General features: G+C 44.3%; 1 protein-coding gene across 1 annotated transcript; it reads left to right on the top strand.

Moving 5' to 3' along the window:
• The first annotated feature begins 4,112 nt into the window (after nucleotides 1–4,112).
• Nucleotides 4,113–22,137, top strand: LOC136628455 (thioredoxin-like). The gene is made up of 5 exons (XM_066604377.1): nucleotides 4,113–4,264; nucleotides 18,098–18,202; nucleotides 19,400–19,459; nucleotides 19,555–19,620; nucleotides 22,025–22,137. The coding sequence occupies exons 1-5, from the start codon at nucleotides 4,238–4,240 to the stop codon at nucleotides 22,118–22,120; spliced, it is 354 nt and encodes a 117-aa protein (XP_066460474.1). The 5' UTR covers nucleotides 4,113–4,237; the 3' UTR covers nucleotides 22,121–22,137.
• The last annotated feature ends 243 nt before the right edge of the window (nucleotides 22,138–22,380 follow it).

The raw sequence follows: 22,380 nt of genomic DNA, 5'->3' as shown, positions 1-22,380 counted from the left end.
ACATTGGACAGCAATGCTTCAGACGGTCAGGGCTTTTATCATGGCTGAATGAACCGCATATATACGCCAGCGTGAATAAGGCCCAACCGGGAATTCACTGGAGCAATTTTTCTGTCCAACTTACAGACCGCAAAAATCATTTTGAAATTGTACAAAAATTGAACCGCAATTGCGCACAAATAGTGCAGGAAAGTAGTTAGCAAAATTGTGGCCAATTTATAAAGTCTGAATTCACAAACGCACGTGTGAATATATTAGTGCAGCTTCACACAGCCGTATGTACAACTATCCCTGCCGCTACACAGCATAGTTGTGCATGAATGGCTTTTTTGTTTGAATGGCTTATAGGAGGCTGTCATGGATCCACATATAGTTGAAAATGTGGAAACTATCAGCCCTTTATTTGCATATTTGTATTCAGCATATCAAGTTATGGGGACTAAGTGTTAGTCTGATGGACTTAAATCTTATCACCCATCAAGACTCTCCTTAACCCCCTTTTTCTAGCAGTCATATTCAACATCTAAAGTTCTAGGGACTGAATATTAATCTGATGGATTTAGATTTTATCACCCATCAAAGCTCTCTTTGTCCCCATCTAATTACTATAGAACACCATCACAAGTAAACAGTATGGCTGAATGATGAATGAATGCAAGACATATATATATATACAGCCGTTTAATGCAGCACCATTAGTTGATATTACAGCGCTGGACACTGATATATATGGTTTTGTGAATGTCCCATTAAATACAAGAGACTGACTGTAAGAAATTTGACATCAGTGTGTTAATAGGACATAGGTGACTGGTCAATACAACGTCACAGTCCTTGGGACTTGACGAAACTACAGGTGGGGCAAATATATATTACAATTGACAACTGAAAACTGGCTGTCCATTGAGGCTTGCTCACTAAATAAATCTAATAAGCTGAACGGAGCCGTATATTTGCGAAACAGAACAATAAATAAGAAAGAATAAAGGAATCTTTCTTTCCCACACAGTAAAGTTTGCTGTGCGGGATCTTTATGTTCTAATTTACAGTCAGCAATAAATATGAGGACATAAACATAAAAACAAAACATTACGACAAAATATCAATATATCGGTGTTATCCTAGTAAAGAAGAGGCACACAATCCACGAGTTTGATCACGCACGTTTTTATTTAATTTGAATAAAAGTTATATTTTAATAATCAGTGGTTCCCTTCGGTGAGACGGTTGCAATTTTTTTCCAACTCCTACCCTATGGTGCAGAGTTTGAAAAGCCTGAGAACTGAGAAAAAAAAAACCGTTCATGCGCATCTAAGCTCTGCAGCAGTGAGCGGAGCTGCCCATACGGCGGCCAGAACCTGCTCTTAAGGTGTATGATATAAAGGTGATTGAGCGTTGTTTCCACCCATCCTAAGGCTCCATAAACTCAGTATATTAAGACTCTATATAAACTCCGAGTCTTCGGAAGCCATAATGTGGCATCCATGGCAGTCTATGGATCCATACTGCACCTCCACATCTCACTGATGTACTTCTTATAAGGGGGAATGCTTCCCCTAAACAATCACTGAACCCCCTCCCAGGGACCTTTCACACAGAACGGCATTGGTCCGCGCAAATATTTCTGCGTCGCAATGTTGTCCCTATTTGACTTGAATTCTGCATCTGTTCTGATTCGCACATCCTTACTTCAAAGCCACAAGATTAAATTCTGCAGCAGAAAAGCTAGAATAAAAAATATCTGTTTCCTGCCACCACGATCCGGTGGTGTACTTCCGCCGTGTCCCCAGTATTTGTAGCTGCTGTTGATGTCAGTGGACATCATGTGACCGCTGCAGCCAATCCCTTTGCTATTAGGAGGATAAAAGAATGCAGGCTATCTATAAGCAGAGCGATGGTGAGGGAACACTTAGCTAACTGAATTCAAGTCTTCAGGTCCAGATGGATTATCTTATGATACTAAAGGAAGCAGCATAGGTAATTGCTAAACCACTCGCCATAATCTTTGAAAATTCCTAGAGAACAGAAGAAGTCCTTGAAGATTGGAAAAGTGATTGGAAAAGCAAATGTTGTCCCAATCTTCAAGAAAAGGGAAGAAGGTAGATTCAGGAAACTACAGGCCTGTGAGCCTGACTTCTATACCAGGAAAGATCGTTGTACAAATTATTAAACAGCATGTATGCAAATATTTGGATGAGAATGAAGTAATTAACTAGAGCCAGCATAGGTTTGTAACAAACAAGTTATGCCAGACTAATCTAATTTCCTTCTTTGACAGAATCACCGACTGGGTTGATCAGGAGAATGTGGTGGATATAGTATATCTTGACTTTAGTAAAGCATTTGACAAAGTATCTCATACCATAATTATTGAAAAAGTGACCAAATATAGGATTGACAAGGCAACTGTTAGGTGGATTCACAACTGGCTGAGTGATCGTACTCAAAGAGTAGTCATAAATGGCTGCACATCCAATTGGAAGAATGTATTAAGTGGGGTACCACAAGGCTCTGTCCTGGCCCCAGTGTTGTTCAACATTTTTATAAATGATCTGGAGAAGGGAATTGAGGGAAAACTGATCAAATATGCTGACAACACAAAGCTAGGAGGGATAGCTAACACTAGGAAAGAGAGAGTATTTAAAAAGATCTAGAAAAGCTTGAACAGTGGGCGGTGACTAACAGAATGGTATTTAACAGGGAGAAATGCAAAGTCCTACATATAGACAAGAAAAATGGATAAAAAAAGCACAGAATGGCAGGAATTGGGCTAAGCAGTGTGAAAAAGACTTGGGTATACTAATAGATCACAGACTGAATATGAGTCAACAATGTGATGCAGCAGCAAAAAGGTAAACACAATTCTGGAATGTATTAAGAGAAGCATAGAGTCTAGATCACGTGAGGTCATTATCCCCCACTACTCTTAGTCAGACCTCATCTGGAATACTGTGTCCAATTCTGGACACCCCAATTTAAGAAAGACATAGTCAAACTGGAGGAAGTGCAGAGAAAAGCTACCAAGGTGGTGAGCAGTCTGCAAATCATGATCTATAAAGAACAGATCTCAGAATTTATAGCTTGCAAAAAAGAAGGCTGAGAGGAGACTTAATAGCTGTCTACAAATATCTGAAGGGCTGTCACATTCTGAAAGCTGTATTTTAATGCCCCAATCAGTGTTTAGTGGCCCCAAATGCCCCCAGCAATGAGATTGCAGGGTGAGGTGCAGTCGCCATGGCAGCCCGGGCCTTATGAAAGCCCGCAGTGCTGCCATGGCAGATTGCCTTCCAATCCATTCCTGTACCGTGGCTTGATGGATTGCCTGTTTGCGATATCATATAATACTGTGATATTACATCATACTGCAGGAGCGATCAAAGCATCGCAAGTTCTTGTCCTGTACGGGAATATATAATAAACAAATCTAAATAAAAAAAGAAACATATTTGGTATCGCTGTGTCCATAAAAGTCCAATCCATCAAAGTAATGTATTATTTACCCCGCACGGTGAATGTCGTCGGAAAAAAAAAAAAACGCCAGAATTGAGCGTTTTTGGTACCCCCGTCTCCAAGAAGAAATGTAATAAAAAGCGATTAAAATGGTACCAAGAGAAACTACAAGACGTCCCGCAAAAAATGAGTCTTCGCACAACTATGTTAACAAAAAAATAAAAAAGTTATGAATGCCAAAGTTGGCGAAATTGACGAAATTGTGCTTTTTTCCCATTTCACTCCACTTAGAATTTTTTAAAAGTATTTCAATACATTATATGGTACATTACATAGTATTATTAAAAAATATAACTCTTCCTGCAAAAACAAGCCCTCAGGCAGTTCCATTAAACAAAAATGATAACTTGGGGTCTTTTAGACCCCCCAGTGAGTACCAAGGGTTCAAAGCCAACCAAAGTGATGATATGCAACCGAAATCTGCTCCTGAATTTTCAAGCAGTGTACCCTGGATTAGGTGATGTTGTTTCTACTGACTACACATGAACACATAAGCAGCAACTACATATACCCAAGGATCTTAACACCCACACTCATCTGTGCCACTCCCAAATATTGATGAGCACAGTACTGATCTTATTGCGCGTCGTAATAATGGGCTGGGCTGCTTCCCTGAGGGTCAGCGGGGAACTGACAAATACCAGGAAGAAGCATCCAGTGCATGCTACAACATCTCCATCTGAAGAGGAAGGAGCAGACAAGGAGCCATAAGAAGAGATAAGCAGTCATGCCTTTGGTAGAGATCAATGACGACGTAAGTCTACTTCTTATTTCCCTGCATCTATAGTATATGTTATCATGACATATTTATTGTACAATCTATCATGATGTCTAATTAATGGAAACGGATTTCTTGCACATTGAAAATAGTTCAAACCAGCAGATATAAGTTGCTTGGAGATGCTGCCATGTTCCGTCATTCAAATATCTATCGCAGAAAAATGTTAGGCAAAGTCAAGGGTGCTCGTTCCTTGGAAATGGCGAGGTATCCAACTGTCAGCGCTCCATAATCAGTGGATAGAGATACTTCTAATCACCAGCAGCGTTTCATCTCAGCTATCGGAGCCTTTTTCCAGTCTGTTTATGTAAAGAGTTAGAGGCATATTTACAAATACAGTCAGTGAAACGTATGCTGCGATTACATGGAAAAAGTATCATTCGGAAAATCATTCAAACGAGCAAAACTGAATGATCATCGTTCAGTTTAAACGCAGCCGACTACTAAACGATGAACGAAAATCCTGGGGGTTCTCGTTTGCCTTTCAGATTCAGCCGGCTTAAAAATTTGCATTTATTGCGCAGTTTGAACACTGATCGTTCCACATAGAAATGTCAACCACTGAACGATTAATGAATGAGAACTGCACGATTCTCAGTGAGAATTCATTCACACTCGCTGAGAATCGCGCAGTCTAAACAGGCTGCCCGAGCGCGGATGAGTTGGTGATCACCAGCTTGTTCACTCAGGCAAACAAGAATTACGCAGATCTCATCGCACGTAAAATGAGCTTTAGTCTAGACAATATTAAAAAGTGCAAGTTTATCACAGTGAGTCATAAATCTAAGGGTGACTACCCACCACCGACTTGCTAATGTTAAAATCGCAGCACACAAAAATCACAATTTAGCTGTAAATTGTGATTTTTGTGTGCTGCCATTTTAACATTAGCAAGTCCCATAGACACTTGGAAGAAAAAAACGCTGTGAATTCGCAACAAAATAAAAAACGGTAGTGGGTACTTGCCCTTATTTTTTTCTTCAAACTGAACGGAAGTGACATACCCCTAGCCAAGCGTAAAGTAATGTAAGGCAGCATGTGTGGATATAAAGGGGCATATGTATTATTTTTTTTGCACCCCAGATGGAATACAAAATTCATTAGGTGCCAAAATTGGGATTCTTTTTTTTTTTTGTTTTACAGCTGCACTTAATTAAAAAGTTGTCGGAACCCAGCTGTAAGGGGAATGGCCACAGGTAAATTATAGCTGAAACCTATGTCAGCTTGCAGCTGGCATAGGTCTTAGTATGGCGCACGCCACCAGATGCACCAAAAGTATTAAAAGTATAAAACCCTAAAAGATGAATAAACCAAAACCCAACATGGGGTGCAGCGCTAAGTACGAAAATGTCCAATTTTTTAATATTTAGCAATCATGCAGTAGTACTTAGTTGCACCCCTAAGGATTAATAGCCAGAAGAAAAAGACTAAACTCTGACTCTCTGAAATTTGACAGGCACTGAAAGCCATGCCCTAGACCCCTTGAGCAACCTTAACATGTGTTCCTCTTCACTGCTAGGGATATATGAAGGGTGCCTCCCCCTCCTACAGGTGAGCGGATATACTGTTCTGTGAATAGCCGTGTGAGGCCCCGTTCCCTACAGACCGGTTCCAAGAAAGAGGATACCATTCCTTGCCCATGCCAGTCTGGACAGTGCTGTGGTGCTACATAGCAGACCCCCGCCATAACCATTGCCAGGGAAGGGGACATGGGACAACTCAGGTGCACACAGATGCCATGTTGGAGCGCTGGACACCACAGTTTTGTTATGGCCTCATATAAGCTTCTGTTAAGAGGAGGCTCCATCTCAAAGTGAGGCAGCGCCTCCCCGCTATGAAGATCCTGCCCCACTGTAGGGAAATAGTGATGGCTAAGATCCCGCCCCCTCCCTGAAGCATGGAAGAGATATTGGTGCCACAGTGTACAGTATAAGTAGCCAGGAGCGACGTCACAGCTTCAGTCCAGTCCTGCGTTATCGTATGTCCGTCGATGTGTACATAAAGTGTACTCTGATTACGTTACAAGAGTTCGCCAGAGTAGTAGCGTCACGAGTAATTAGTGGGCAGCGATGTGTAAAATGATGCAATGATGGGGGCCCGATGTAAGATGACGTGTAAGATGAATGTGATGGGGGCCCGGAAACAATGGGGTTAACAGCGCTAAGCGCAGACGACAGACAGTAATGCTGTAATGGGAGATAAACGTGGACGTGAGATGATGCTCACACCTATGGTGCTTGATGCGGCTGCAGTGATGTGGACCTCCTACATTTAGTGATGTACTGTGGCACTTGTGGTGCATCAAGCTGCGATGTCGCCATGCTCTGTACCTTCGGTAATATGGAGTACAATGAAGGTTATGGGGCAATACAAGTAGGGTGGACAGTAATAATGGTATCAAAGTGCCTCGTCACCCCAAGGGAGGAGAAGAGATGTAACCTAGCACCTATGGTGCATTTAACCTGCATGCTGTGGAATACTGAGATGGGAATATATGTTACGGGTGGGAATTACAGTTAATTATATGTAACGTTAATTACTGGTACCCTCCCATGGAGTGACGCATAACAACCAGTTTGTTAAGTAAAAGTTTATTTTGAAAGAAACTTGTGTCACCCCTGCCTCTGTTTGTCATCGCATGCCATCCTGAATCTGGGCACGGAACACCGGCCTGTTGCTGGGCAAACACTGCAGATTACTGCCATGCAGTCTGACATGAGGCCAAATCAACTGGACGTTTCCTCTTACAGTACAGTATTTCTACTCAAAAGAATCAAAGGGCATAAGAAATGAGTACATAGTCCACTACCCTGACTCGAGTATTGCCTATTGGCAGATTCTCCCAGGGTGTGCTAAGCCATTGCCACCGGTTGGCTTTTATACCCGACTCAAAGTCACCATTTTAAATACTTATTTAGATTTTTTTTAAAGACAAAACACAATTGTTGCCCTAAGAGCTCTTTCAGACGGGCGTGTTTACGCTAACGCTCCTCTGAAGCCGCACTCAGGGATTACAATTTTGGGAACTAGAACACATGCAATACGGTATCATGAGAGGGGTTCTGAGTGGAAAATGGATATTGGTAAAAAGTCTGGCCTCACTCACCACAAGTGTGTCTGCGTGTCCTTTACTGCCCGCAGGGACTGCACTCACTATAGTCCCCTCCGGTCATGTTCTAGTTTTTGTCAATACAGAATTCCTCACTTAAAAGTGTGGATATTGAGAATTAACCTCATTGTCTGGGGTAGTGCATTACAGAGAACTGGTGCAGCACGAGGAAAGTCTTGGCTACAAGGATGTTTGCCTTAGCTCACCAGAAAACATGGGTGGGATGGTAGACAGAGTGCAGCACTATGGAGAGCTTCATGGATGAGGGTGATATTTGTGTTTAAACTTCCAAACAGTCACATTAAAATTGGAAAAAACCCTCCCGAAAACGTTCCTGTTTTGTTGTAGATTTTGAAGAATATAAATGTATTTGACCCAGAACTCAGTCGCCGTAACCCATTAAGGACCAAGCACTGTAAATTTAAGCTTTTTCACCATAGTTTTTTGTTATTTATATTTATGGCGTTCACCATGTGGCATAAATTTTATGTTATCTATAGGGCTTATCCACACGACCGTATATCGGCCGGGTTTTCACACCCGGACGATGTACAGTGTCCCTTTTTGCAGGGGGAGGAGGCTGGCGGGGCCTGGAGCAGTGCACTGAGCTCCCGCCCCCTCTCCACCTCCTCTTCGCTCCTCACCACTGTTTATAGTAGGAGGGATAGGATGGGGGTGGAGCTAAGTTTCTTTTAGAACCATTAGTTTTCCTTTGAAGTGTTCACATATCCGTTTTTTAGAGGTGCAAAATACTTGCATCTGAAAAAGATAGGACATGCGAGTGCCAATGCACCTGTTCACGTGCATTTTGCAAATCCATAGAGCGCACGTTTTTGCGCATATAAGCAAAAAAACACGCTCGTCTGACCATGGCCTTAGGGCCTTGGATTCCAATGCATGAGATCACACAGGCATATTCCCGCAGCGTAAAAGGGCCCAATGGGCCAATATAGCGCCGGGCGCTTTTACGCTGCCCCCTCTCCGCCCTTCGCCACTATTTGCAATGGGAGGGGGCAGGAGCTCAGTGCACTGCTCCCGGCCCGGCCTGCCTCCTCCCCCTGCAGAAAGGGACACCGTATTTCGTCCAAGCGTGAAAACCTGGCCAATATACGGACGTGTGAATAAGCCCTTATTTTGCAAGTCATTACGATTATGACAACACCAGATTTATAGAGGTTTTATGTTTTACCACTGTTGCGTAATATAAGAACAAGGAAGAATGTTGATGCATCTCAGGAGTGGTTGGCTTAACGCATCCAGGAAGCAGTGATGTAACCCTAAAAAACCCGTCGGGCCTATAATAACTGAAATGCTGGGAAGCAGCGGAGCTCTAAAGTTTGCACAACATTTGTGGGTGCAGACATGAAAATGAAGGCCATGGTTATGCAAATAGGGACTGCGGTGTAGGGTATTGCATTATTTCTAAGCTGCATGCTCATGCAAATCCGCTACGGAAAGTGAGATGCTGGTTTCAACAGGTTTTAGCAAGTTATTAGCAAATAAAAGTTAATTACTATTAAAACGGGTTTAATATTCCAGCTATTAAACAGATACTGTGCTTCAATATGACCGATCGGTAATAGTTATCTAAGGCCGCTTTCACATTTCTGTGATATTTCTTTTCTTTGGCTTCACTTTGAAGCAGAACAGCGACGGTTCTGGAAGTACTGGATCCAGCGAACACCAGACACCAATGGAGCCAGATGTTCCCACTGACTAGAGTGGCTTCTGTCCGGCTTCAGCATGTATGACAGTAAAGGACCTTTCCTTATGTTTGGCCATGAGGAGCACAAATTAAAAAAAACTCGGACGGCCCATTCAAGTACCAACCATTTTTAAGGTCTTCATCCTTTGCTCCCTGCCTTTCTAGAGCTGTAAGAGCCGTACGGATTCTTGTTTTTGCTAGACAAGTGGTGTTTTTTATAGTACCATATAATGTGCTGAGAAATGTTTAAAGTGGCGTGAAGTGGAAAATAACCTCAATTGCGCCATAGTTTTTGGGTTCTGTTTTTACGGTAACATTTGCACTTTATACTCATTTTATATTATATTACATTTACATTATATTCATTTTTTGCACCTTTTAGTACTATTGTTGCCAAGCACAGTGCTTACTAAGACCACTGTGTGAAATGACAGCCTAAGGGCTCTTTCACATGGCCGTAGGCGTTTTTACGTGCACCATAAAAACGCGTGAACGGGCGCACAAATATAACATGTGTGTACCCTGTCAGACAGCACAGGCTGGCGCATGTACGTCAAGGCCCAAATGCCGTTGGGCGGGGGGAGACAGCGCTGCTAAACTATCCTTCCCTTTCCCTCCCCATGCCGACTCTCTGCCCCTCTTCTCCCCCTCTTTCTGTTTGCAATGGGAGGGGCCGGGATGGAGCAGAGCTTTCTCCTCCCCTCCCATTGTCCGCAGCCAGCAATGGGCCCCCGCCCCGCCCCCTCTCATTGCAAACAGCCCCAGGGGAGGAAAGAGGAGGAGATAAGAGGGAGGAAGTTTAGCAGTCACATTGCTACACTCCCTCTCACCTCCCTTCTCTGGCCGCTCTCATTCGCTCCCATAGGAGTCTATGCAGCCGCCGCTGTATTCCGGCCCAGAAAGATAGTTCCAGGACTATCTTTCCTGCCCAGCGTAAAAGCGCCCGGCGCTATATTGGCCCGTTGGGCCCTTTTACGCTGCGGGAATACGCCTGTGTGATCTCATGCATTGGAATCCAAGGCCCTAAGGCCATGGTCAGACGAGCGTGTTTTTTTGCTTATAGGCGCAAAAACGTGCGCTCTATGGATTTGCAAAATGCACGTGAACAGGTGCATTGGCACTCGCATGTCCTATCTTTTGCAGGTGCAAGTATTTTGCACCTCTAAAAAACGGATATGTGAACACTTCAAAGGAAAACTAATGGTTCTAAAAGAAAGAATTTTTTTCGCATGCACAGGTGCGCAAAAAAACACACTTGTCTGACCACGGCCGAAGTAAATAGGGTGGAGCTATGGCTATTTTAGGCATCTTCTTTCTGTTTTACTACAGCTCACTGAGAGTCCTATACTCATTGTACTCTTGCTACTTCTAGTGAGGGCCAACTTTAGGTTAGATGGCAACCTGTGTAAGTACATTTTGGCGCCTCCCTCAGTCAAAAAAAAATAATAATTGTACACCTATATATATATATATTGCACTGATGAGCTGTCTGCCAATATTCTGCTTGTGGATATGCTTAGCATATATGTTAGAAGTAGAGTTGAGCGAACATACTCTGGCGAGCTTGATGCTCGTTCAAGTATTAGCGTACTCGATAGTGCTCGTTACTCGAACGAGCATCAAATCGTAATAGACCCCGCCCCAGCTTTTGGCTCCTCCCCGCTGTGACGTACCTGTTTTGGCCCCTCCCCACCGCGACACAGCGTGCACGTCAACAGCAAATTATTTGGCTGGCAGGCAGGAGAGAGAGAGAGAGAGAAACACACAAACCAAGAAAGAAAGAAAAAAAAAGGCTCGGCACCTGGCGTCCCACATACAAAAATGCTTGAGTCTCCCATTGTAGTCAATGGGGTTCGTTACTCGAGTAGAGCTCTCGGGTTTTACGAAAAGCTCGACTCGAATAACGCGGACCCGAGCATTTGGGTGCTCGCTCATCTCTAGTTAGAAGCTATTCCTGGCATACACATTAAGTGTTGATCATTATGATGAGAACAGGGCTTAAAAAGGCAATAAATAGGAAAGCAGTGAAAAGAAGGCATAGAATTCTGATCTAATTTAAAATTCATTGCTCCTGTAGCCTCCTGTTCAGTGTCCCCCTTCCGATGAATTACCACTCAATCCCCTTTAGTTCCCTTCTTTTAAGTGCCTCTTTGATGTCTATTTGCCACTTATTGCCCCTTTTGAACTTCTGTGTGCCCCACGGTTACAACTCGTCCCCTTGTGCCCTCATAATGTAATAGTGCTCTCTTTGTGCTCCATATGATAACGGCACCCACTTTGTATCCCCATAACCTAATAGCGCCCCTTTTGTGCCCCATAAGGTAATACTGCTCACCTGTGCCCACATAAGCTAATAGTGCTACCATTATGCCTCATAATGTAATAGTGCCTCTCACAATATAATAGTGCCACCTTTTATCACTACAAGGTAATAATGTCCCTCTCGTGTCCCCATAAAGTATTAGCACCCTCTTTATGTCCCATAAGGTAATAGTACCCCCTTTGTTTCCCTATAAGATAATAGTGACCCCTTTGTATCTTCATAATGTAATAATGCCCTCTTCATTCCTCCACAATACTGAACTAAGTTATGGTGCTCATACGACAGGTCCCAGGGAGTCCGAGGATGTCGTTTTTATACTCAAGGGGCTTCCCTTTCCCATGCTGTCACCCATGGAAGTTGGCGCCACTGTTCTTTATTTGAGTGTGTGCCCATAGCCTGCCCAGATTAGTCTATTCGTAGTGACTTCCACAGGTGACCGCGCATGAGCAGAAAGCCGGTGAGTATAAAGACTACATCCCCAGACTCCTCAGAAGCTGCCCTATGAGCACCGTAACTCAGTTTATGCCGCTCATGGGTGGCGACAGGCTCCCTAGACAATACTGTTTATCTGTATATTCCTGTAACTGCAGTAGCCATTATTACCTGCTGGACGCTTCTGAGATATCCCACCCACCTATAAGACGCTGGGGGACACTAAATGCGCAGCAGAATATTCCCATGATTGGGGTCATGTGATTGTTGCCTCGTCAGAATGCAGCGCCATATGCACACATAGTGACTCTGATAGGAGCGGACATAGCAGTATATTGTATGAAGCAGTGAATGAGCCTGTGTGAACATCCCCTTAGCACATTAGTGATCTGTAATGGCACTGCAATCCTTCCATAGCGCTCGCACTACAGTCATACGTCTCATTATGATATTTGTGGACAAGATGAAACAAGAGCACCAGTTGGTTGGGCAGACTCTTACTTAGTTCCAATAGCCGCCAAGTCATACCCAGATTCCTTTCTCATGATGTAAGCAATGTAGTTTCATAAGGTTGGCTTACAGCCACAATTCAGACTCCATTAATCTGCCCTGAAGAGGTTTGCATTGGCACAACTCTCGGTACTCCGCCTAAACCGCACCTTCACTGGCTGGACGTATTGTTGCAGGGATTTTCCATCTTTTCTTCTATGAGAAATTGATGCAACAGACAATTAGCATTGCTTGACCTACTGTGACAATATGATAAATAGTAACATAGTATGTAAGGCTAAATGAAGAGAATGTCCATCTAGTCCAGCCTTTTATCCTCCTGTGTTATTGATCCAGAGGAAGGCAAAAAACCCCAAGGGCAGGAGCCAATTAGCCCTTTTGGGGGAAAAATTCCTTCCCGACTCCCTAATGGCAAGCAGACTGTTCCCTGGATCAACCCCTAATAGTTCCTACCTGCCTGCATACCCGGATTAACAATTAACCTAAGACTTATATCCTGTAATATCCTTCCGCTCTAGAAAGACATCAAGTCCCCTTTTAAACTCCTCTATGGATTTTGCCATCACCACATCCTCAGGCAAAGAGTTCTACAGTCTAATTGCTCTTACAGTAAAGAACCATTTTCTGTGTTGGTGATGAAAGTTTAAAGTTTAGTTTGTTTGTCGCTCACTGATAAGGCTTCTTATTGAATGACAGCTAGAAGTTGATTATATTGTGGTCACTGTTCCCCAAGTGCTCCTCAACCTGTAGCCCCATTATTTGGTCCGGTTTGTTAGTTAGTACTAAGTCCAGAGTGGCCCTCGCTCTAGTTGGCTCCTGCACAAGTTAGATAAGGTAGTTATCTTTAATTGTTCTTAAGAACTTATCACCCTTGTGAGATTTGCAGGTTTCGTTCTCCCATGTTATGTCCGGATAATTAAAGTCTCCCATGATAATTACTTCGTTGCGGTTTGACACCTCTTCTATCTGCCTTAGTAGTAAGTTTTCAGTTTCTTCTGTTGCTTTTGGTGGTCTATAAAAGACCCCTATCAGGATTTTGTTATTTTTTTCTCCCTGTATTTCTACCCACAGAGATTCCACCTGTTAATCCCCTACACCTATATACTTCCGTAGCCTTGGCAATAAGTACGATTTAATGTACAGACATACCCCTCCCCTCTTTCTGGTTTCCGCGGTCTCTTCTGAAGATATTGTAGCCCTGTAAATTCGACGCCCAATCGCACTTTTTTATCAAGCCATGTTTCCGTTATTCCGACTATATCATAATTTTCATCAGTCATTCTCGCTTCAAGCTTACCCACTTTACTGATCAGACTTCTTGCATTCGTGGTCATTCAATTTATACGTTTTTTTTTGTTCATTAAATTCGTTTTGTTGTTAATGGTACTATTGGCTGATCTGTTAGTTCTAACTGTACTAACCCCACCCCCTGCTCGACCCCCATTCCTATTGCTTAGACCCAGATCGCTAGCTACACTGACTACCCCCCTATTTCTCTTTTTGCCCTCCCCCAGTCCCTAGTTTAAACACTCCTCCAGCCTTCTAGCCATCTTCTCACCCAGCACAGCTGCACTCTCCCCATTAAGATGCGGCCCGTCCCTACGGTAGAGCCTGTAGCCGACAGCAAAGTCAGCCCAGTTCTCCAGGAACCCAAATCCCTCCTTCTTACACCAACTCCAGAGCCACTTGTTTACCTCCCTAAGATCCTGCTGCCTTTCTAGTTTGGCTTTAGGTGCAGGTAGTATTTCAGAGAAAACTACCCTGGAGGTCCTCGCCCTGAGATTGGACCCTAAGTCCCTGAAATCATTTTTGAGGGCCCTCCATTGACCTCTAATTTGTTCATTGGTGCCAACGTGCACCATGACCGCTGGATCCTCACCACCCCACCCCCCTTCCCCTGTAATCTGTCAATCCGATCCGCGATGTGTCGAACTCGAGCACCAGGAGGACAACACACCGTTCGATGATCCCGGTCTTTATGGCAGATTGCCCTATCTGTCCCCCTAATAATGGAGTCCCCCACCACTAGGACCTGTCTAGCCTGCCCTACGCTCCCCGTCCCTGTCTCACTGAAGCAGTCACCCCCCTGGCGTTCAGAGGGCATGTCGTGCTGCAGTGGTGCTGGCTCTGTAATGGCATCCCCCTCATCTGCCAACGTCGCAGACTTGTTGGGTTGTGCCAGTTCAGGACTAGCCTTCCTGGTTCTCTTCCCTCTACACCTCCTTCTATCTGTCACCCAGCTAGCTGCCTGCTGCCCCTGCTCTTCTGTACTACTATCCGCCCCCGCATCTACCCCAGCGAGTGTCTGCTCAGTGAGCACCAAACTCCTTTCCATGATGTCAATGGCTCTCAGTGTTGCCAGTTGCTTATTTAGATCCAGGATTTGGGCTTCTAAATGTGCGAAGTGCACACATCTTGCACAACAGTATGCACCCTCGATCGGCTGATCAAGGAATGTATGCATTGCACAAGTAGCACACTGGATGACATTGCCAGGCATGGAGCTCATCCTAATGGGGATCTAGAATTTACTTGTGGAAGTAGTGAAGATAGACTTGTTCACACTCCGCTCACAGGCTGCCGCCTATGCGCAACCACTCACACGCTGCCGCCTATGCACAATCGCTCACACGCTGCCACCTTTGCGCAACCACTCACACGCTGCCGCATTTGCGCAACCGCTCACACGCTGCCGCCTTTGTACAACCCGCCCTCCTGCTGCTCTGCTCCGGGACCTGCTACTTTGCTGCTGCTCGCTGATGTCACCTGCTCTCCCGGCGGCCATGCTCTCTGCCCTTCTGCCACTCTGCTCCGGGACCTGCTACCCTGCTTCTGCCCGCTGGATCTTCAGCGGGCAATCCTCCAGCTGTGCTCCCTCGGACTCCTTGTGGCCTCCAGGCGCCGGTACCGGCTGCTGCCTTGTCCGGTGTCCCCTTCTGCCCTGCTCCTGGTTCTGCCTCTGGCGCCTGTTTCTGGCATCTGACGTCTGAATGTCACTTGTGCCCGAGACCCCCGCTTACAGCAGTCGATGTAATAATGCTAGCATGCTGCGCTATTTCATCAGAAGGCCACTATTAAAATCAATGGTCCGTCCGGTGCCATTTGATTCTGGCATGTGTCGGATCCAGTGATTCCAGTACTTGCATTGTTCGGCTCCAAGGACAGCGGAACAGCAGCAATGGAGCAGAGGTCTGGGCGCGGGTGCGAATGTGCCCTAAAATGTGAAGGGTTGCAAAATGGGAGAGGGGAAAGTTCTTAATTTTTTTTTTTGTAATGTTTTTAATATTTTTTATAAGATTGTTTCTAATTTGTTTCTAGTATACTTGGTAACTGAAGGCTCTTCTCCCTTCCTTTCCTCACACTTATTGAGCACAATTGAGCTTTGAAGATATAAAATATGACTAGCAAACAAGTTGCACGCTGTATGTGCCGCAGCTCACGCCGAGGCTCGCACGGAAGATAAACTGTCTAGAGGGATATCAACGTTAGAGCTTCATATCCCTTGCATCCCTTCACACAGTGAACATTATGGTAGTTGCTCGTAGGCGGGGCTTATCTCAAATGTTTATGATTAAGTTCAATGTACGTTCCCCAAATAATGACTGAAGGCAGATAGAAGTTTATTATTCAATCCCTTAAGGACCAGGGTGTTTTTTGATCCTAAAGGACCGGACACTTTTTAGGGATTTTACCCACCTGGTGGTTTTATGGCCCTATTTTTTTTTTCTTCAGCTACCACAATGATTTTTTTCTGTGACGTATAGGACTATTTTTTAAAATATCTTTTCTTACTAAATTTATTTTCTGCTTTTTAGTTTTATTACAGGTAAAAAGCTAAAAAAAATTTTTAAGGGTAAAAAGCTAAAAGATTTTTTACATTTATTGATATTTGTTTTTAAAATTAGTATATTTACACTAAAATAAAGTAGAGGAACGGGTTCTTCATTTTGTTTTGGATGTTTTGATATATAACTTGTATAGTCTCAGATTACAGGGCGCATATGGCGACGGTTTTGGTTGGTGTCGGCGGTGGGTCGTTTCCTTTTTTTATATATACCGTATATATATTTTTTTTCTTTTTTTTTTTCTTTCTTTATTTTTATTTCACACTTTTCCGTGGTAAATGGAGCATCCATAGGAACCCCAGTTACAGGGGAAAATATCCCCCTTTGTGACAGTAGTCAGGGGGCACCCAGCGGTCACATGATTGCTGGGTCAAATAGTGAAAGTGACACCTCTGCTTTCTCTATTCACTACATAACGCTCATTGAGCGGTATGCAGCCTGCAAGAGAGAAGGCAAAAGCGATTAAAAACTGCTTCTGCCTGCTCCTCCACATCCTTAGCTGTCACTGACCGCGAGGAGTTTTAGGCTACTTTCACAGGGGCAACAAAATCGTGTGATCTTCTCATGGTGCAACAGCTCTACAAATCGCATGTATGTGAAGCCGATTCCTTCCAATAGGTTCCTTCACATGAACGATGTTTTGTAGACTGCTACATTGTGAGAAAAATAATCACAGCATTCTCTATACAGCCGCGATTTCCAATGTTTTGTAGCCCATTTTTCCCAATGGAGCCTTCCTTTGTGTCGTATCATATCACACGAAATTGCAATTTTCGTGCGGTGCAATGCAACTTTTACAGTAGTAGAAAGTCCTACTGTTTGTCCCTAAAATAAACCCTAGATGCATAAAAAACAAAAAATACATCACCTAACAGGCGCTGTCTGGTCCGCCGCACTTCTCCTTCTGAACCTCTGCGGCACTTCAGCCAGCACTTTCTGGTGAGGGCGTTCAAAAATCCCGCCTCCGGGAAGCGCAAGGTTCAATGCGATGGCTGTAGTTGGTTCATCAAGCGCTGCAGTTATTGGCTGAGCTGTGGCAATTGAGAACCAATCAGAGCCAGCGCTTCCTGGAGGCGGGATTTTTTGATCCCCCTCCCAGCAAGTGCTCGCTAAAGACTACAGACAAGTGCCGTGGAACTGCCAGGGGAGAAGTGCGGGGGAGCGGACAGCGCCTGTTAGATAATGTATTGTTTTTTTGGCTTTCTTTTAATGCAGCTAGGGCTTATTCTAGGGACAAATAGTAGGACTTCCTTCTACTGGAAAAGTTGCATCAAACCGCACAAAAACCGTGATTTTTTTCAAGCCCCCCTGAAAATCCCAGCCAAAGAGCGATGCAAAGTCAAGTGACTTCATAGCGCTCCTTTGCTGGGATTTTCAGGTGGGCTTGAAAGAAATCACGGTTTTCGTGCGGTTTGCGATACTGCTGCAAGAAAAGGCAGCGATATCGTACATAACACAGCTGCGATATAGCAGCGGGGTTTTTTTTGCTGCGATATCGCTGTTGCCTGTGTGAAAGGAGCCTAAATCCCACACTGTATTTTTACTGTCAGACGAGATTAAAGCCCAGGACCAACCCACGTAAATTTATGGTGCTTGATCCTTAATGGGTTAACTTCAGTTTTAGTTAAATATATACATATGTTTTTTGCTTATACTAAATAGTCAAAATGCCAATACAAAAATACTACCAAACGTGACCCTAGCAGGTAGGACATCAGCAAGGCCTGAAGTTACCATACATCAATGCTAACGGGCTTATACCCTAAGCGAGGTGCATTCTGGTATCCTCATGATGTCATACAAAGTCCCCCCCAGATACTTATAGGGTTAATGATATATAGTCCACATATGTTACTCTTTGTTCTTTCTTCCTTCTTTACTACAGGATGAGCTTCAGGAGGCGTTGAGGACCTCCGGACATAAGCTGGTGGTTATTTCTTTCAGCTCTGGGAACTGTGGGCCATGCAGACTAACCACGCCCTGCGTGGAGGTAAGTGGGGGCGCGGGGGTTAATAAACGGCTAATATTTCATTTTACAGGTGAATCCACGCTGGTTTATTTTTTTCCCTCCATAAAGTGAATTAGCCGCTCAGCTTCTCCCTGGAGACATCGAAATAACATCCAGTCCGCAATTATATCAATCTATTTTCCATCTCCCCTGCAGGGAAATCCCTTTTTCCCTGCTAAAGGGTATCCCTCCAGCTGCCTTGCAGGGAAATCATTCTCTCCCCGCTGCAGGAAAATCCATCTAGCCGCACGGAGATGAAGGGAGTCCCCAGCAATTAAGGGGTTCCCTGGGGACTCCCTTCATTTTGCTCTCTCCCCACTGTGGGGAAATCCTCCCAGCCCTGCAGAGATGAAGGGAGTCCTTAGCGATGAAGGGGGTTCTCTGGGGACTCCTTTCATTTCGCTCTCTTCCTGCTGCAGGGAAATCCCTCCAGCCCCGTGGAGAAGAAGGGAACCCCTGAGGAGTCCTCTCATCCCCGGAGCGTACAGCAGGACATTTAAAACATTCTTCTGAAACGTTAGGAGGGTGTATAGCTCACAGTTAACAATTCTCATTAGTTGTGTAACGCAGTTAGTTATTCTTTGTCTCAAAGTGCAGGCGTTTTCAGCGTTCCCTCTGCCTCCCTTTGTCTCCAGCTCCCATAGGAGTCTATGGAAACTCCTGCGCATCGTGCACCACAGACAGTTCAGGTCCTATCTTTTCACGCAGCAGGGAATTTGAGTTGTGTGAATTTCATTTACTGATGTCCTTTCTTTTCAGGTGTGAGTTTTTTGCACGGCTAAAATTCCTTTCATCTGAATATTTCCATAGGAAACCATTAGTTCAAATAGTCAAGTTAACCGTGCGAATTTCTGCACAGGGGTATCCCTCCAGCTCCCCTGCAGGGGAATCCCTCCATCCCTGCTGAGATAAAGGGAGTCCCCAACGATCTCTCTCTTCCGGAGCAGCAGCCCTTTTTTTCAGTGATACACAGCTCCTAATTATGTGAATGGGTAATTATACCGCTAATGAAGCTCGGGACTTGATAGTGGGAAATCGTTCATTCACACGATTTTCTCGCGACTTAGCCGCGATTTATTTTGCACGCCCAGCTCCTGCGTGATGTTCACGCCCATGTGAGCCCTAAGGATGTAGATAATATGCTTAACAGGGCTAACGGAGCACTTATGTTTTCTGCAGGCAATGAGCCAAGAGATGCCGGACGTATTGTTTATCAAAGTTGATGTTCGTAAAGCAGACGTAAGTAGCAAAACGGCGAAATCATGACTTCTGTAGATATCAGTTTTATGCATGCGGCAGTAACTTTACTGTATTTTATGGCTTTTCATGTACAGGAATTTGTAGAGAAGTACGAGATCCTTGGAGTTCCAACATTTTGTTTCTTCAGGAAAAACCGATTGGTATGTTACAACAAACGTGTTTCACGAAGCGCTCAGCCAATAACTGCATTTACGGACAATCGGATCTACTTGTGTAATTTTAAGTCATTTAACCAAAGTAGTGATACGGTCTGCTGTAGTGGCTTGTAGATAGCGGTCTCCTACACTGTAAGGGCGGCTTCACACGGGCGTTATTGTGTGCGCAATACATAGAGAATAGAACCCATTGATCGCTCATTCACTTTTTTTGGGCATGCAAACACAAAAGCGCAACATGTTCTACTTTTGTGCACCAAAGGTCCCCATGGGCGTCTATGGGGGTGCGCAAACACGTGCGCAATACGTTGTGCAGTTCTGTAAAAAAAAGAACACATCTGCAGCTTATTAGGCTAAAAAGCCATTTAAATAGAAGCATGGGCGTTTCCTGTGCGCAAAAAAACATGCACAGTAAAATACTGTGATATGTGCGGAAAAGAGACTCGTTCATAGCGCAGAAACGCATTTTACAGCTTTCAACAGCGTTGTAATGGCAGATGAAGTGCGTTAAAAAGTGCTTAAACGCACAAAAATAGAGCAGTCAGCATTCAAAAATAGCAGGGTTAGAAACAACGCATTTGAACGCTAGTCTGTGAAGCCCCATTGAAATCAATGGAGGTGTTTTACAGCATTTACCCCGGCATTTCACACACTACTGTAAATCCTGTAAAAAGCGTTGATTGTGAGACCTTTGCAGGGCTTAAGCAGATGGGGGCATGAGTCCTAATGCCCACCTCTATGGGACGTATTAGTGCATGAACCAGTTAAAATTTTTGCGCACAAGTTTGAAAAAAAAAAGCAGGAACATAGATCCGGTAGAAAAACTACGTGCGAGAAAGATAGAGTAAGTCCTATCTTTTCTCGCACGTTAAGGGTGCCTACCCACTGGCGATTTTTTTTCCTGCGCTGCTAAATTGCGTTTTGCGTTTTTTGTGAAGAGCAATTAGCATAGAATGTGTTCTTGTCCATTTGTTTGTTTTTTTTCGTTTCGCTGCAATTTTTCACATAGGAACTGTCAGTTGCATATGCCTCCTTATTTTTCTCTTAATGCACCCATGATTGTCAATGGAAATTAACGAAAAAGGCGCGGAAAACGTGTGGAAAACGCGTGAAAAACGCTGCATTTTTCACGCACGAAAATTGGCAATGCCAGTGGGTAGGCACCCTTAATACTACGATAGTGAATCCCGAAATCATTAAAATCAATGATTTTGTTTTGTCCCATTTTGCGGTTGTGATTTTCAAAACGACATCACGTTTGTCTGAAGAAGCCCTAAGGGCCCATTCACACAAGGGAATTTGTGCATCTGACTATTAGAACTATCAGCAAATGAAATTCAGCAACTGAAATTGCCTGCTGTGCAAAAATATGGGAGACTATGCAAGGGAGATGAAGAGATTCCCCGCAATGGGGATGGAGGGGAATCCCTTCTTCTCCCCTGCAGGAGAACCACTCCATCCCCACTGTGGGGGAATCCTTTCTTCTCTCCTACAGGGGAACTCCTCCATCCCCGCTAAGATGAAGGGATTCCCCCGCAATGAAGGGAAGCCCTGTCGGAACCCCCTTGATCCCTGTGGTGGGGCTTCCCTTCACTAGAGAGAGAGATTAATGGGGTTCCCCTGGGGCTTCCCTTCATCTCCCCGGGGCTTCCCTTCATCCAGGGGTGAGGGGACTCCCTGGGTAGATGAAGTGAAGCCCCGTGGAGTCCCCTCATTCCTGCGATGAAGGGAACCTCCAGAGATATGAAGGGAAGCCCCGGCAGGGATAAATTAATTCCCTGCAGGGATTTCCTTTATCACTGCCAGGGACTCCCTTCATCCCCATCGCGGACTAACAGGAGCTTACAGCAGGACATTTAAAAAGTGAAAACATGCCGTTTAGAGGGACTTTGAGGCTGCTGCTGTGATCTCTCTTTCGTTCCCAAACAGCAGCACATTTTTTCTGTCGCTCATCAGCGTTGTGTCAACACTAATACAGCTCAGGACTTCAGCGCGGAAAAATCGTCTATTCACGCGTTTTTTGTGCGAGTTAGCCGTGATTTTTTTGTGGCTATCTTCTGTGCAATTTTGACGCCCGTGTGAATGAGTCCTACAGGTCTGAAATACAGACCTGTAGGCTCTTCATGTGCTGCCGTTCGGTGTTCCTTGTGTTGCCTAGAGCTAAAAAACCTTGGTGTCTCCACTTCAATTCAACATTGAGATATTGGATATGAAATATATTTCAGGGTATGACGGACCCCAAATATGGCCGTGTACATGAGGAGTAAAATGCTTGCAATGTTGGTAATCATCATGCATGTAATGCCAATTATAGGGAAGGTGTCATCAAAATGACCAGTAGGGACAGCAAACGCCCTTCAGGTTTACTAACATGTTTGCTCTGTTCTAGATGTATAGATTCCACGGTGGAAATACTGACTTCCTAAGATCCAAAGTTGGAGAACTCAGATTCCAGATGGAATGCGGGGCAGTTCCAAATAAATAAAGATATTTTGAATATAATGGAACCTTTGCCAGTATTTTCCTTACTACATTTGGAAACATGGAGGCCTATAAACATGTAAAGATTTAAAAATGTCCAATTCAACAGTTTTCTGCCAGAAAAATCTTAAACATGCTTTGCGCCACTTTTACTATGTGTTTTAAACACTTTTGGACACTTATTTTTGGTGAGTCCCACACAGGGGTCTTCCTTCATAGAAAAGGAAGCGTGAGCTAAATGCAGCACATAAATTTACACTACAA

Source organism: Eleutherodactylus coqui, chromosome 5, assembly GCF_035609145.1.
Source record: "Eleutherodactylus coqui strain aEleCoq1 chromosome 5, aEleCoq1.hap1, whole genome shotgun sequence".
NCBI classification, from domain to species: Eukaryota; Metazoa; Chordata; class Amphibia; order Anura; family Eleutherodactylidae; genus Eleutherodactylus; species Eleutherodactylus coqui.
This window is presented reverse-complemented; position numbering and strand designations above follow the sequence as displayed.

Coding starts and splice junctions, on each gene's coding strand:
- LOC136628455 (XM_066604377.1), top strand. CDS start 4,238: ATGCCTTTGGTAGAGATCAATGACGAC. Junction 18,203..19,399: donor TAACCACGCCCTGCGTGGAG/GTAAGTGGGGGC, acceptor TGTTTTCTGCAG/GCAATGAGCCAAGAGATGCC. Junction 19,460..19,554: donor TTGATGTTCGTAAAGCAGAC/GTAAGTAGCAAA, acceptor TTTCATGTACAG/GAATTTGTAGAGAAGTACGA.